This window comes from Castor canadensis, chromosome 11, assembly GCF_047511655.1.
Source record: "Castor canadensis chromosome 11, mCasCan1.hap1v2, whole genome shotgun sequence".
Classification (NCBI taxonomy): domain Eukaryota; kingdom Metazoa; phylum Chordata; class Mammalia; order Rodentia; family Castoridae; genus Castor; species Castor canadensis.
In genome coordinates this window covers 377,516-392,101 of record NC_133396.1, presented here as the reverse complement: position 1 = coordinate 392,101, position 14,586 = coordinate 377,516, and the positions used below count along the sequence as shown (strand labels likewise).

The window sequence follows — 14,586 nt, the reverse complement described above, 5'->3', positions numbered from 1 at the left end:
CATTTTCATGGCCCCAAGCAGAAACCCTCACTTAGGAGCAGTCACTCCACACCACTCCCTAGCCCTGGGCGATGCTGATGTACTTTCTGCTGCTCTATTTTGCTTTTTCTAGACGTTTCATAGAAACGGAATCTGTAATATGTGCTTTTGTCATGTTTGACTTCTCTCTCTCTTTTTTTTTTGGCAGTACTGCTTTTGAACTCAGGGCCTCACACTTGCTAGGCAGGCGCTCTACCACTTGAGCCACTGCACAAGCTCTGTTTTGTGTTTTTTCTTTTTGAGATAGGGTCTCGAGAACTGTTTACCTGGGCTGGCTTCAAACCACGATCCTCCTGATCTTTGCCTCCTGAGTAGCTAAGATTATAAGTGTGAGCCACCAGTGCCCGGCTGAATTATTATTAGTGTAATTTTCTTTTGCTTTTGGTGGTACTGGGGTTTGACAGGCGTTTTAATGCTTGAGCCACACCTCCGGAGCTTTTCTCTGGTTATTTTGGAATGAGGGACTTGCTTTTTGCGCAGTCTGGCCAGGATCGATCATCCTGTTCTATGCTTCCTGCTGCTGCTGAGATGACAGGTGTGTACCACCATGCTCAGCTTTTTTCTATCAAGATGGGGTCTAGCTAGCTTCTTTGCCTGGGCTGGCCTGGAACCATAATCCTCCCTCAGCCTCCCAAGTAGCTATGATTGCAGATGTGAGCCACCGGCGCCTGGCTAGTATGTTTCTGATGTTTATCCGTGTTGCAGCATGTCAGAGGTCCACTCCTTTTCACTGTCTGCATGCACCACCTTTCCTTTATTTTCATCAGTTGGTGGACGCTTGGGTTGCTCTGTCTTTCTGCTATTATGAATAATGCTGCCGTGATCATCTGTGCGCGGGCTTTTTTGTGGATGTAGATCTAAGAGAGGAATTAAGAAACTGCCGAACTTTCCCACCACCATGGTTGCACCACTTTCCAGTCTTGCCAGCTGTGTAGGAGGGTCTAGCTTCTCCACATCCTCATAACATTCGTTTTTGTCTCTGTTTCTCTCTCTCTCTCCTTTTTTTTTTGGTGTGACTGGGGTTTGAACTCAAGGCTTTGTGCTTGCAAAGCAGGTGCTCTAATGCTTGAGCCACACCTCCAGCCCATTTTGTTCTGGATATTTTGGAGATGGGATCTTGTGGGGCTGGTCTTTAACCATGATCCTCTTGGCCTCCATCTTCCAAGTAGCTAGGATTACAGGTGTAAGCCACTGTTGCCCAGCTTATTTTTTGTCCCTTTTTTAAATTTTTTTAAATGCTAGCCATTGTAGAGAGTATGGAATATTACCTTATTGTATCCTGACGACCCAGGAAACAGTCTGGAACTGTGCTCCCAGTGTTACCAGATGACGACTGTTCCTACAGCTTAGACTATAAGGGGGCTTGTTAATTATGTTCTCATTTGTCAGGAATTGTGATTGGTGTGGGAAATGTCAAATGTCTTGTAAGAAAGAATAGGCCCAGTCTCCAGGGGGAGGGCTTTACAATGGTTACAAGTGGTGAACTCCATTCTCCACTTAAGAAGTCAGAGGGTATGTGCTGACAGCTCAGGTCCACAATTCAGCTGTGATGCTCCTGAGACCTGGCTTAATGAGATGTCTGACCTCTGGCTCTGGAGCTTAAGCAGTGCTGCTGCTCTTGGGTTTTCCTCATCAGGATGTCACGGGGTAGCTGGAGTATAGGATAAGGATGTTGTTATCATCAGTGAAATGGGATGTAAAATAAGTGTGGGTAGCTGGTCTCCCACCTGCCATGCCCTGTGTGAGCGAACCTCCCTGCAGCCCCTGCCTGTGACTGGTGGGGCCTGGGCAAGCTGGGCTGTCTCCTGCGGGGGAAGCCTTCTGTCAGGCAGGGGTGATGAAGACTCTGGGGAGGCGTGGCACATCTGCAGCATGCTTTTTATGTTTTTGTTTTAGTTCTTAAAATTTATTTATTTATTTTTGCGATACTGGGGATTGAAACAGGGCCTCGTGCATGCCAGGCAAGCACTGTACCATTGAAACTTGCCTCAGCCCTCTTGTATGTAGGTTGTTTTTGAGGGTCTCCCTAACTTTGCTGAGGCTGGTCTTGAACTTGAGATCCTTCTGCCTTTGCCTCTCAAGTAGCTGGGATTACAGGTGTGAGCCACCACACCTGGCCATTGTTTTTTTTAGACCTCACACCATACCTCTGAGAATGGTCTTGTCTGTGTGAAGCCATAGCTGAGGGGCTGAGTAGCCCCCACACTTCTGTGTCTCATTGGAGCCACTGTGACTTTCTATCAGTTTAGTTTGGAAAGCAAAATCAAACACTTGGCAAAGCACGGTCTAGGAAGATAGAGTGTGGATGAGCATGTGGGTGACTAGAACTTGTGTTTGTGTCATAGAGGACAGGGAAGCTTCAAGGTGCCTGTTGAAGGAGGAGGAAGTGGCCCTGGAGAAGTCAGTTTGGAAGGCAAAGGTTCCTGCTGACGTCTGTCTTGAAGGCAGCCAGTCCTTTGCCCGAGTCTTGGAGAAGGCCAACTTTAGCACAGAGCAGAGGCTCAGGAAGGCTTCTTAGGGAGTTCTGCTGGTTCCTCTCCATGCACATATACCTGCACACAGATGCCTCATTTGTTGTGCCATAAGCCTGTGTCTTGATCTTTGCTTTAGTGGACAAGGAATCATGTTCTCTGTCTTCCTGAGGACCATTGTCAAAGTGCTCCATGGCCATCTATATTTCAAGTGGCCCAGATGCTGGGCTTGCTTTTATGAAGGCCTGGTTTTGATCCTGTCACCTCTTTCAGAGTTCCTCTCTGAGCTCCTGAAGTGTTATTGTGGGTGTAACTGTGCCCGAGTAAACTGGTGTAGGGTTGTGAGCCACCAGGATTTCCTCTTTTGGGTATGAGAATAGGTGGACTGGTTCCAAAATTTATCACTTCAAAAAAAAAAGAAAAAAAGATACAAAACAATTGTAAGAATTTTTGTAAATGCCACAATGTATCCCCTCCCAGCACAACAATTAAAAAAAAAAAAAAGAAAGAAAAACAAAATTTATCCCTCTAAACCGACTTAAGCCTGCCCCCAGCCATCCGTAGGTAACCTCAGTCTAGTTCCTGCCTCTATGAATTGGCCTATTCTAGGGACCTTGTGCAAGTACAAAGTTGGTATATTTGGCCTTGTGTCTGGCTTATTTCACACAGCATCATGTTCTCAAGGCTCACCCACATTGTCACACACAAGAATTTCCTTCCTTTATATTGTGTGCTTGCACCACTCTGTCCTCATCAGCGCAGCTGCCATGTTCCTACCTCCTGGCTGTTGGGACAGTGCTGCTGTGAAATGGAGGTGCGGGTGCCTTTCTGAGACCTGCTTTCAGTTTCTCTGAGTGCGCCTGGCAGAGGCAGTGGGCCCTGTGGTGAATCTGTTTCCCTTTTGGAAAGTTTACCATCTTTTGTAGGTAAAGGTAGGAACATTTAGCTCTTTTAAGTCAGGCCATGTATGAATGCAGAGAGGTAGTGTAGTTGGGACTTTTTGTTATGCAGCTTTTGTTCTAAAGGCGGAAGAGAGCCTATCCTGGTTGTGGTGGGTGTGCTGATGCAGTGACCTTGAGAGGTGGTGTTTCCCCTGGATGGTTTTTGCTGTGGGCTGATGGTGGTGTGTTTGAACCCAGTGCTTCAGGCTGAGCATTTTTTGCTTGGTGGAGCGGCTCCTTGTGCTGCATCTGGGAGGGGTAGCAGCTGCTGCAGCCCCTCCTGTTCGTCATTTAAGGTGATGCTGACACTTGGGTGAGCTGTCACACAGTTTCTTAGAATCCCAGGGCAGAACAGAGGCTGAGTTCTTGCATGTGTTGAGCACACAGTGAGGACTCCTTGTCTGCAGGTGTGAGACTTTGGGTTTCGAGCATAGAGCACAAGCTGGAAGCATCATTGCTGCTTGTTGGGTGCTTCCGTTGGAAGCAGGAGAGTTCATGTTTTTATTCTTTGCCAAAACACATTGGTAGATATAAAAAAGAGCCCAGGCATGCTGGTGAGTGCTGTAAGTGGGTTTGTTGGTTTTGCATCATGACAGTGTAAGTAAGGTTTGGGTTAGTGGTAGATAGTGGTCTGAATGGGACCAGCGACTGCCCCTGGCTCTCTTTGCTGCATCTTTGGGGACTGTTTGTAACAGTGGCCTCATGTGTTCCTTAAATGAATTACAATAAGCCTTAAATCCCTCTTACAAGTTGGCATTGAAAGTTTTATGTAAATTTATCCAGTTGCAAAGTATATTTTTCTGTCCCTAATGTTAACATTTGAGGACTTTGTCACCTTTTAAGGATGGTCAGGGGACCCAAAATCACAGGGTCATGTTCACCACCCTCCATCAAAAATTTCATGGGCATGTTTTTCTCCCAGTTTCATCCTTCCCTTTTCTCCCTGAATCTGTGTTTTCACTACTTTCCCTGAGAATTTTGTTCTCAGGAATCTCTTCTTGACCCCTTCATGTGTCTGCACAAAGCTACATATGAGTGTAGAGACGTCACTTTTCAGTTCCTACCACATGAAGTGCTGTTTACTTAAGTTTTCCTAGATAGGGTTAAAAAATTGCTGGTACAAAGCTAACTGGAGCACCTGAACAGACTCTTACTGAAACACCACTGCTGATAAGATGTTTTATTTGGGGATCTGCGGTAAGTGACTCTTTGACCTGGCACAGGACAAGGTCTACACTAACCCTGCTTTCATTTTTTTCCTCTGAGAGCTAAGATGTCTTGCTCATGTAATTGAGTAGCTGGGAAGGACAATAGTTTTGTTTTAGCAGTGATCGTTGTCTGGACTTTTCATGTTTGCTCCAGGTTGCCATGTACTATCACCTGACAACTTCCTGGGACCTCATCTGTGTTGGGGCTGGTAAGGAACCAAGAACCGCTTGCAGACAAGGATTTCTCACCCAGTCATTGCAGAATTCCCACGCTCAGTGGCCATGACTCGGTTCCAACACATAAGGTGTAGGGAGAAGGAGTGTTGTGAAGAGGGTGGGGATAGAGGGAGCCGTTTCTCAGGGAGATCTTTAGAGGGGCAGACTCCTAAGACTTGCTCTTTGCAGGCTGTGAGACTCAAGATCCCTGGATGGTCTTTGAGGATCTCCGGGGACAAGGATTTGCACATGCTGGGACTTGGTGGCCACTGGTTTATTCACCCAAACACACATGCACACTCACAGACATAAACACATGCAAATGTACCTCTCAGTGCAGTTGCTGCCTCATCTGTTGACTCATTCTCAGGGAGTATTACGGCAAGCATTCTACACGGTGCTACAGAATTGATGTCTGATTTAATTTTATGTGTCCTTAAAGTTAACATGAGTTTATTGGAAAATTAGCAACATGTACATCATTTTAGGGATGTGAGCCTGAGTAAGTCAGAAAATTCACTGTGATAACATAAGCAAATGGCATAAGTTGATCATGTTTTCACCAGTTTTCCCTGATGGAAATAAGTTACTTGTATAAACAGCCTGCTGAGGCTTGTGCACTGGTACAGGCAGAACAAATCAAAACACCAGCACCAGATGCTGGTACTGTTTCTGGTATTTCCCCAGTAATTGTTATTTCCAAACACATAGCTACATTTAGTAGAAAACAGTTAAAATAGTTTGTCCTAGTGCTAAAATATCCCTAAGAAAAGCATTTGTAAAAGCACTGCAGTGCTTCCTCCCAGCCCTGTATCTTCACAAACACGGAAGCTAATGTTTAGCTTGTCAGTCTTGCAGTACAGAAGTTGTTCAGGTGCTTTTATAGCCAGGGCAGAAAGAAGCACCTTCTAACATTCATGCCTAATGTTTGCAAATGCAGAACTGAATTATGGTCCTTTTTTTTTTCTTTTTGGGAAAAATTTGCATTAGTAAAACTTGACTGGATAAAAGTGAAGGTACAGTCTGGCGTGCTTTTGATACCGGTTGTTCCTGTACTCGTAAGGCCCGGGATCATAAGTGTAGGGCCAGTCTGGGCAGCACAGCGAGACCCCACCTCAAGAAAACAAAAAAACAAACAAAAAAAAGGTAAAAGTGCTGCCTATAACTCAATGTGGAGGGCACATGTGGCCACAGCCCTGAGCACCTGTGAGAGCCAGGCCTCAGGACACCCGGGTCCTTTTGCGTAGAGTGAGCACTCTTGGTGCTGTGTCACTTGGCTTCAGCTTCTTAGCTCCTTGTTGGGATTTTCCTGCATCCCTTTGACTGGTCCTCTTTTGTCCTTTGGGTCTGGGGTCACACTGTGTCTCCTGGTTCTCTGTGGAACCAAGAGTGGGCACGTCTTGGCAGTCCTGGACTGCAGGCTCCCCATCGCCCACACGGACATTCCCTGGGCTGTAGGCTGCCAGCTGACAGAGGGCCACAGCTGCCGTCTGCTTCTGCTCCTCACTGCTGTCCACCACGTGTGCTTCTGGGCCTTTCCCATTTGGGGCCTCAACACGCTGTGTCTCTATGTGGGTTGGCCTGTCCCCGGATCTCTTTTCCTCAGTCTTTGGAGCAGCAGCAGCAGGTCCTGTGCCATGTGGTGGGCTGGGAAGGGCAGGCCTCAGAGCCCGGGCATTACAGGGGTCCTTCACAGAGAGATTGAGGGGCAGATCCTGTAGCTCTGAGAAGCCCAGGCTCTCTTCCTGGGCACTGCCTGAGTACATGGGTCCATGAGCAGCTGCAGGTGTAGCCTCTGACCTCTTAGAGAGGTTGAGGGGGCCTATCCTGGAGCCATCCTCTGGGCTGGACGGTGGGGCCTCCATGGTGGGAGAGGCACTGCCTGTCTGGTCTGGAGGGTCTCTGTCCATGGCCTGGAGGCTAGAAGAAGTCAGAAGGCTTAGTGAGGACTTGCTTAGGAAAGTGACCATGTAAAACACCCTGAGCAAGTGTGAACTTGGCTAGGCCAGCACAACCCAAAAGATTTTGAAAATGAAACTTTCTTACCTTTTTGGAGACTCTGCTCTGTTTGCAGTTGTCTGGGAATGAGGGACAGGTTTAAAGGCTGTAGAGCTCTGCTCAGGCTGCTGGAGTCGCCCTAGGGTCCCCATGGAGGCTGCTTTGTTTGAGAGGTCATATAGGCCTTCACATGTCTGGCTTGTCTGTGTGAAGTTGGTGGGGCTTGGCCTTCCTGGGGAGCCTGTGGCTGCACTGCCTGCACGGGGGCTCATTTTGGCTCCTTCTGTGTCCCTCTGTCCATCTTTGGAGGGGTCTTTAGCCTTGGGTGTTGGGCTTTCCTTCTCAAACTCTGTGTGTTTTTTGTGGGAGTTTGGAGAGTTTAACTCAGAGGGACTTGAAACCGGATAGGCTAGGGTGGCTTCTTCAAGCAGGCGAGAACTCTGATCACGTGTGATGCCCGTGACAGGTGGGAGCCTGAGACCGTAGGAGGAAAATGCAGACTCCGGTCTGTAAAATCCATAAGGAATTGGCAGGTTGGAGTGGTATTGCTGGAGAAACCTGTAGTGCTCATATGTTGATGGGGACGGGTTCAAGTGCTTTGGGAGCGGCCCCGGGTGAGGCAGGAAGTGTCTCTGGTCTTGAGCCCCATAGACGGAAAGCAGGGTGGTGTCACATTCAGGTGCATTTCCAGTCAGCAGGTAGGGGGAGTAGATGGCAGCCAGCCCATGCTCTGTGTAGAAGGGAGGGGGGTACTCTGGGATTGCGGGGTGCACATAGGGAGAGATGGCACTGAAACCCTTTGTAGTTGGGATTTTATGTGGAAACTCAGGTGGGAGGAATGGGGATCCAGCTTTCCAGGGATAGCCTGGAGTGTGGAATGCAGACTTGGCATGGAAAGACGTGGCTTTGGTTGTCGGGCTGGTTAATGCCAATATTTCAGGAGCCTCTGTGTCTTCTGGCCCCCTAAGTCTGTGCTCCCCAACTGGAACAAATGCTGAAGGCCGAAGCCCGCTGTCCAGACCAGGCTGGGTGCTGAGGACAGCATCTGGTGCCATTTCCTTCTGGAGGGCTGGCTTCTGCGGGCACTTGTGGGTCCCTCGAGCCCGCAACTCCAGGTTCTCTTTGGTATCTTCACTGGTAAAGCCCTGAGGAGTCTTCGGATCAAAGCTGGAGAGTCCGTTTGTAAGGGACTTGGAAGTGGCCAGCTTTGTGGCAGGCTCTGGCTGGTGGGTCTGCTTAGGGTCCAGAGAGCTGGACTTGGGGCACTTGGGCACACGATCTTGTTCCGACACCAAGGTGATGGAGTTCTTACAGAGACCGTACTTCATGTGGTTGAAGAGGTGTGACTTCTCATTGCAGGTGAAGGGACACTGGAAGCATTTGTACTTGAAGGGCTTTCCTGGGGGCCTCGGGATATAGTGTGGCTTTTTTGGCTTTCGTTCCTTCAGGAGGCTCATTGTCCTCTGTGTTTGGACTCGGGTCTGCTCAGTAGTGTGGTCACTGCTGGCCCCTCTTTAATCAGGAGCTTGTGGCTTTTCAGGAGGTGAGTCTTTCCTCTTGTTTCTGAGCACTTTTATTTGAAGCCAGCTTCATGTGCTCAGGGTCTTACAATAGAGCTGCAAAGACAGACAGAGACTAGTGTTAGGCGAAGGGTTGGCAGGTCACTGCCCTTACTGTATCACCAAAGGTAGAATACCTGCAGAGAGAGCAGGTGACGCCTGCATCTTCTCCTGACTGTTCTGCCAGCTGCCAACTCCCTGTGATGTTTTCTGTTTTCTTAAGACTGACCTGAAAGAATTGCCTGGGGCTGAGAGAGCCAGACACATGAAGGGTTAGTGTCAATTCTGGGAATATCTGTAATTCTTTGAGTTTTGAGGACCTTTGTCCATATTAGGACCTTTCCTGGGTCTATGTCTGCAGAGTTTATGGGTTCTGTCCTAGGGTTGTCTGTTGCCTGCTCTGACCGGACTTTCACAGGTGCTGTGAGACCAGGTGCTTAGACAGCAAGGTGCTGTGGTGCTGCTAAGTGTGCTATAGCAGCTCTGCCCTATTTGGCCATGTTGCTGGTGTGTTGTGCATGTGGGCATTTACAAATGGAGAATATTTAGACGTGGGTTCATATATATATATATATTTATTTATTTATTTTTGTGGAGCTACTGATAGAACATAGGGTTTTGTGCATGCTAGGCAAGTGCTATACCACTGAGCCACACCCCAGTCCTAGTAAGTAGCATTTATGTTGGCTCGATACAAATATAAATGCTGTTTAGGTGACTCAGAGTGTGCAGTGCCATCAGGGTGAATTTGTAAGTCCCTGAGTGACTTTATGTATGTTCTGCCCACTGCCTGCCTCATCCTTGCATTGGAATAAACTCACATGTCCACTTTGCCTTTCCTACTGTGCCTCCAAACAGCCAAGCCAAAGCTTTGCAACCTGTGCTCAGGAGACAGAGTGAGTGGCGCCTGGATGGAGGGTGGCAGCTGTCCACCCTCTTCCCAGCCCTGTTGTCCCCTCTCTTATTTGCCCTCACTGTGCCTCCTAACCCAGTGCTGAGCACGGCCCGAGATGACTATTGTAGGTGGGGTTTGGGCACCTCAGTTTGTGTAGGGAATGTGAAAAGCGAAAGGTCTCCTGGTTCTGACTACTTTTTAAACTTAAAAATAAAGTTCAGTGAAAATGATTTAAGGAGAGAGTTTCCAGCTGCAAAACTGAGTCTGTGAGGTAGATGTATGTACAGCAGTGCCTCTAGATTGGGGTCAGCCAACTGGAAGCCACCCCTTTAGGAACAGGACCATGCACCTCCGAGTCTGAGGCCTTACAGCAGTGGGACAGTGGCAACGAGCCGCAGGAGCGGGGTCTCCATTTTCATTTGGACACTTCAGTAATCTGATTTTATTTGGTTTCTCTGCTGATTTATTTGTATTTCTTAAAATCACCTGTGCTAAGTGGTGCACACTTGTAATCCTAGCACTTGGGAGGCTGAGCAGAGAGGACTGAATTCTAGGCCAGCCTGGGCTACATAGAGAGAACCTGCCTCAAAATAACAGCAACAAGAAACCCACAGGAGCTACTGTTCCCTCCCCCAGCTGCCTCTGTTAAAAGTCAAGAAGTGGTTGGGAGAACAGAAGACTGCTGATACCAAAGCTGTCACTGTGAACTTCAGCATGGCAGTGAGAGTGAAGCATGGATATTGGATGAGAAGTGAGAATTTTGGTTGCCCCATCGCCGAGAGAGAGCCCTGGGCCCTCTTGGGGATGTGGGGATTCTGGGTCCTGCCTAGACTCCTGCCATGGACTGCTGTAGAAGCTACTGTCAAAGCTGAGCAAATCATACATGTAGTGATAGCTTTATGACTCTCTCTTTTCCTCTCTTACTAAAAGAAAAAATGTGAGGTAATTCTCTCTGGGCTCAGCCCGTACCTGGGGGGCAGGTCTGCCCTAGGGTGTAAGAGTGTGGTTTCGCTGCCTGTCACGGAGCAGGAGAAGCTGCCTGACTCCAGCCGATGAGGGTGGCTGGGTAAGTCAGCGGGGGCCTGTGTGGGCATGCTCATTACACTCCTGATTCTGAAGGCGTGAGAACCTCTGCAAGGCAGGTTCCCAGGCTGTGCAGGATATGTCATGGCACAGATCTGAGAGCGGTGATTTCATCACTAGCTGGAAGCACTGTGATCAAAATGATGACAGTTGCAAACCTTTATCAAGTATGAGCTGTGTCCCAGAGACACCGCACACTGGAAGGGTCAGAAAGTCCCCTCAGGATGTAGGAAAATGATGATGGGACTTCAGAGCAAGCTGCTGAATGTTGCTTTCAGGCAAAAGGAATAAGCACACCACAGTGGTTAAATGAGCATACCCCTTGTGGCCAAGCACTCGGGGCGTGGGCTTACCCTAGTGTCATCCCAAGCCATAACTTGGGCACACCCACTCTTTTCTAACATGCCCTCTTCTCAGTCAAATGTGGTTGTCTGAAGTTTTGCCTTTCATTCTGTGGCCAGCTGGTCTCCACAACAGTGGGCAGGCTGGGCAGGGCAGCCCAAGGTTCCTGTGCCAGGGTTGAAGGCTGAGGGTTTTACTTTAGGGTTATTGCCAGAAGGGAATATCATAAAATTTGGGGTCCCAGGCCCAGCAGTTTTAGTAACTTTGGGTAAATTGATCTCTCAGGATTGTACAATTGCTAATTAAAGCAGGGAACTCAGCTGCTCCGAGGCAGGTGTAAGGCAGGCGTAGCTCACTTGTCTATAAACTGCTGCTGCGTTGGAGAAGTAAGTGGGATAAAATTGATGCTTTTGTAAGCTTTTGAATGATGATGTCAGCCTGTGAGCGCTCTGTCCAACTCAAGTGAGGTTTACAAGGATGAAGAAACCAACCTACAGCCATACAGCAGCTGGGTGTATACATCTGTGGGCAGAAAATTGAAGTAGTCCCATCAGGTCAGTTTATACCTGCTGGACTTTGTACTGTCTGGCAGTTGCTGGTGTTAAATATTTCAAAAAGAGCACATGTTGCCAAAACAGTAAAACCCAGAACTTTGACTGTTTATAGTAAGTTTGGATTTGCATTCAGAGGTAAAGTTTTTTTTTTTTTTCATTTCTTTTTATATGCGGTACTGGGGTTTGAACTCAGGGACTCATGCTTGCTAGGCAGGCATTCTATCATTTGAGCCACTCTACCAGCCCCCAGAGGTAAAGTTTTTGAGAAAGGTGTGTGACTGTCCCTTTCCTGGGGTGATGTGTTCCTACCTTGTGAGTGCACACCTGGAGGGCTGTGTGGAGCTGTGAGTTCAGGAGAACCCCTTAGGTAGCTCTGCCTGACTTGAGCGTTAGCATGAATATGGAAACAGTGGCAAGTTCTGAGGCGGTTCACCCAGCCCATACCCTCCTTGAGATTCCTCACATCTCCCCAGGCAGCTGAGACCTCCCTTTCCAGATCACTTCCGGCCACAGTGCAGGCAGTGTCTGCACTAAAGGCATGAAAACAGTGGGCACAGTGACCTAATAGTGTGCACAAGCTTGAGCCTCTGCTGCCATTTCCTGTTCAAATGCAGATGCCACCTGTGTGGCTTTGGTATTTGAAATGTCTCCTGGGTCCAGCTGCTTGATTTTTGCCTGGATTGAGAGTTCCCTCCTCCTGCCCAGTGTACCATCTGGGATGACTTCCCAAAGCTCTGTGAGCAGCCTGTGGTTTTGGTTGGCCACAGGGTTCTGTTTGTTTTGTCTTACAGTACTAGACTTCAGCAGGTCCCTAAGTGTGGGCATTTAATATAGCTGCCAGTGCCAGGCAACAGTGAATGGCTGGCATGTTTAAAAAGTTCCTAAGGAGTTTGAACTTGGAAAATAGACAAAAGGAGGAGTATTTTCAAGAGAACTCTTGACAGGACACCATGGAGGTAATTACAGATTGGCTCTGTGGGACAGCCCAGACCAGGCTGGCTAACTATGCTTGTCCGGCATATCCACCCGTGAGCTGAGCCACTGCCATGTTTCTCCTGGTGTGTCCAGCTGTCTGGCACAGATCCTCGCAGGTGGAACGTCTTGAAGGACATGCTATAATTACAACACTGTGATGTGGCGTATTGCGCCACTCAAGGGCACGCCACTGTCGTCTACCCACTGGCTGTCGCAAGAACAAGACTTGTGAGTCTTATCCAGTGGAGCTTTTAAAGTGACGGCCGCCACTCCCACCGGGCTTTTTGTTCTTTAAGACTAAGTGAAACTTGATGATGACCATGACTTAGGGAGAAGGCAGTTTTCTGGTGTATATTTGGATGAAAGGATTCAGAATACAGCCAGGGGCTCTGTCTTGTCAGCCCAGTGTGTACCCAGGTCTGGCCCCAACTTCAGCCTCAACCCCAACTCAGTCCCAGCCCATCACACCAGAGCTCTGCTCACCTCATTTGTAGCAGACCAGCCTAAAACCCTGGAGGGCCTTGATCGATTCAAAATAGACACCAGGAAAACAAATGCAGACAATTCTGCCTATGATTTGGTCAATCTTGGCCAGCAATTTGGTCAATAATTTCATACAGATTTAAGAGAAATTTCACATAAGGAAAAACACCCCTTTGTGTGTGTGTGTGTGTGTGTAACCTTAACAACCGAACAAAACCTTAACCTTGTTGGTTAACAAAACCAACCAACAAGGTTTGAAAGGCTATGTCAAAATTGTATTTATTTTAAACTTCAAAAGTTTTAAAAACTAGATGAGAAATTAAGATCAGCAGGTGTCTACTCATACATATGCACATTTATATGATCCTTACCTCTTTTATGTTGAAATTTATTGTAGCTTATTTTCAAGGTAGGGAACAGTTAAGCAATAATACAAGTTTATGTTTTGGTTTACCTTTTGTGAATTTTATGGTAGAAGCTTGTTCATAGAATAAAGTGTCAGCCCCATTAGGAGTTTTGTAATTGTGGTCTGTATCCCCGCAGAACACCTGCCGGGTCCTGAGTAATCCTCAGGACACAGACACCAGCAGGGCAGAGCAGACACCAGTGAGTATTCATTCAGCCAGCTATTTTAAGATTAGTTTTGAAGGAAAACCTGAATCTGAGAAGAAATCGAAAGCACTTACCGGAGGTGGGCAGTGCTGGGACACAGTGCCGGAGAGGTGCTGAGGGCTGAGGAGCAGGATCTGTTCTCACGCCGGCTCGCTGGCTCGGTGAAACTGGAGCCGGCTGTTCCAGTGGGAGGGATTTAAGTGTAGGAGTTGAGCCCTCCGGGCATAGAGATGCACCTGATATTCCTCCGCCCGCAGCTACGATTCATGTGTTTGCACCCACTGAGTTCCATGCAGCCTCACCGAACATGGACCTAATGAGCCAGGCGCCACCGTGGTGGCTGTGTGGGGGCTGTGTTGGTTCCTGCCAGGGTGCAGAAGCCTGTGTGGAGGGTCCTGCTCTGATAACAGTTAATGTACAATAAAGACTCATGTATGAGGCTTCCCTTCCTTCAGAGCTTCAGCATGTGCACACAGCAGCAGGTCAACACTCAGGTGTGTTCTGAAATACGTGCCCCTTGAGGGACAACCTACATGGTGTTCTTGTGAGGGCCAGTGAAACCTCTTTCCACCTGTGTGCCTTTCACCCTCGCTCTGAGGTTTTTTGTTGAGGTCCTCTGGAGAGCTGAGCTGGCGGGCAGAAGCTAACCTTGCTGCCTGTCACAGGGACCTGCTGGAGCATGCCCGGGGCCTGTGCTGGCTGTGGAGGGAGCTAGAGCTCACCCATGCTGTCAGGGGAGTCAGTGCTGCACACACCCCCTCTTTAAAAAATAACTCAGACTCTTGATTTTGGGGCTATTTTATTCTCTCCCCCAAACTGTTTGCTTCTGAGACTGTCACCCAGCTTCAGTGAAGGCTGGAGTGTGGTGTCAGTGTGGGGATAGTGGAGACTGGGTGATAGTGTCAACCCTTGATCATGCCCAGAGCTACTGGCAAAGACCAGAGCACTGAAGCATGAGGACAATGTCCTCAGGGCAGGACGCTGGGTTTTCTCTCTTATTTAAGACTCAAGATTTTACAAGGCTTTACCTGTCTACTTAATTCTTTAAAATTTTCTTCAGTGACTTTTGTCCCATTCACACAGCTATATGATTTAAAGACTCAAAAAATAGCTCCGTATCACAAGAACAGCAGTTCCCCATAATTCCTCTTATCTCTTGCTGGGTAGCAAACTTCCTCCAGCTCAGTGATTTGAGATGTTCACTACTGAA

At 48.1% G+C, this 14,586-nt stretch overlaps 2 protein-coding genes across 3 annotated transcripts in view; one reads left to right on the top strand and one right to left on the bottom strand.

The window, feature by feature from the left end:
- Positions 1-14,586, top strand: part of Tbcd (tubulin folding cofactor D) — a 147,113-nt gene that overhangs the window by 50,535 nt on the left and 81,992 nt on the right. The window lies entirely within an intron of this gene.
- Positions 5,312-13,730, bottom strand: Znf750 (zinc finger protein 750). 2 transcript variants are annotated; one of them, XM_074044807.1, is made up of 4 exons: positions 13,451-13,557; positions 8,570-8,680; positions 6,922-8,489; positions 5,312-6,795 (listed from the first exon to the last, which is right to left on the bottom strand). In XM_074044807.1, exons 3-4 carry the CDS (start codon positions 8,328-8,330, stop codon positions 6,096-6,098), a joined length of 2,109 nt encoding a protein of 702 aa, XP_073900908.1. In that variant the 5' UTR covers positions 8,331-8,489; positions 8,570-8,680; positions 13,451-13,557; the 3' UTR covers positions 5,312-6,095. The 2 variants fall into 2 exon arrangements, with proteins under 2 accessions (XP_073900908.1, XP_020016388.2); XM_020160799.2 differs by lacking the exon at positions 8,570-8,680 and having other exon boundaries at positions 13,451-13,730.

Coding starts and splice junctions, on each gene's coding strand:
- Znf750 (XM_020160799.2), bottom strand. CDS start 8,330: ATGAGCCTCCTGAAGGAACGAAAGCCAAAAAAGCCACACTATATCCCG. Junction 6,796..6,921: donor AGAGCAGAGTCTCCAAAAAG/GTAAGAAAGTTT, acceptor GACTTCTTCTAG/CCTCCAGGCCATGGACAGAG.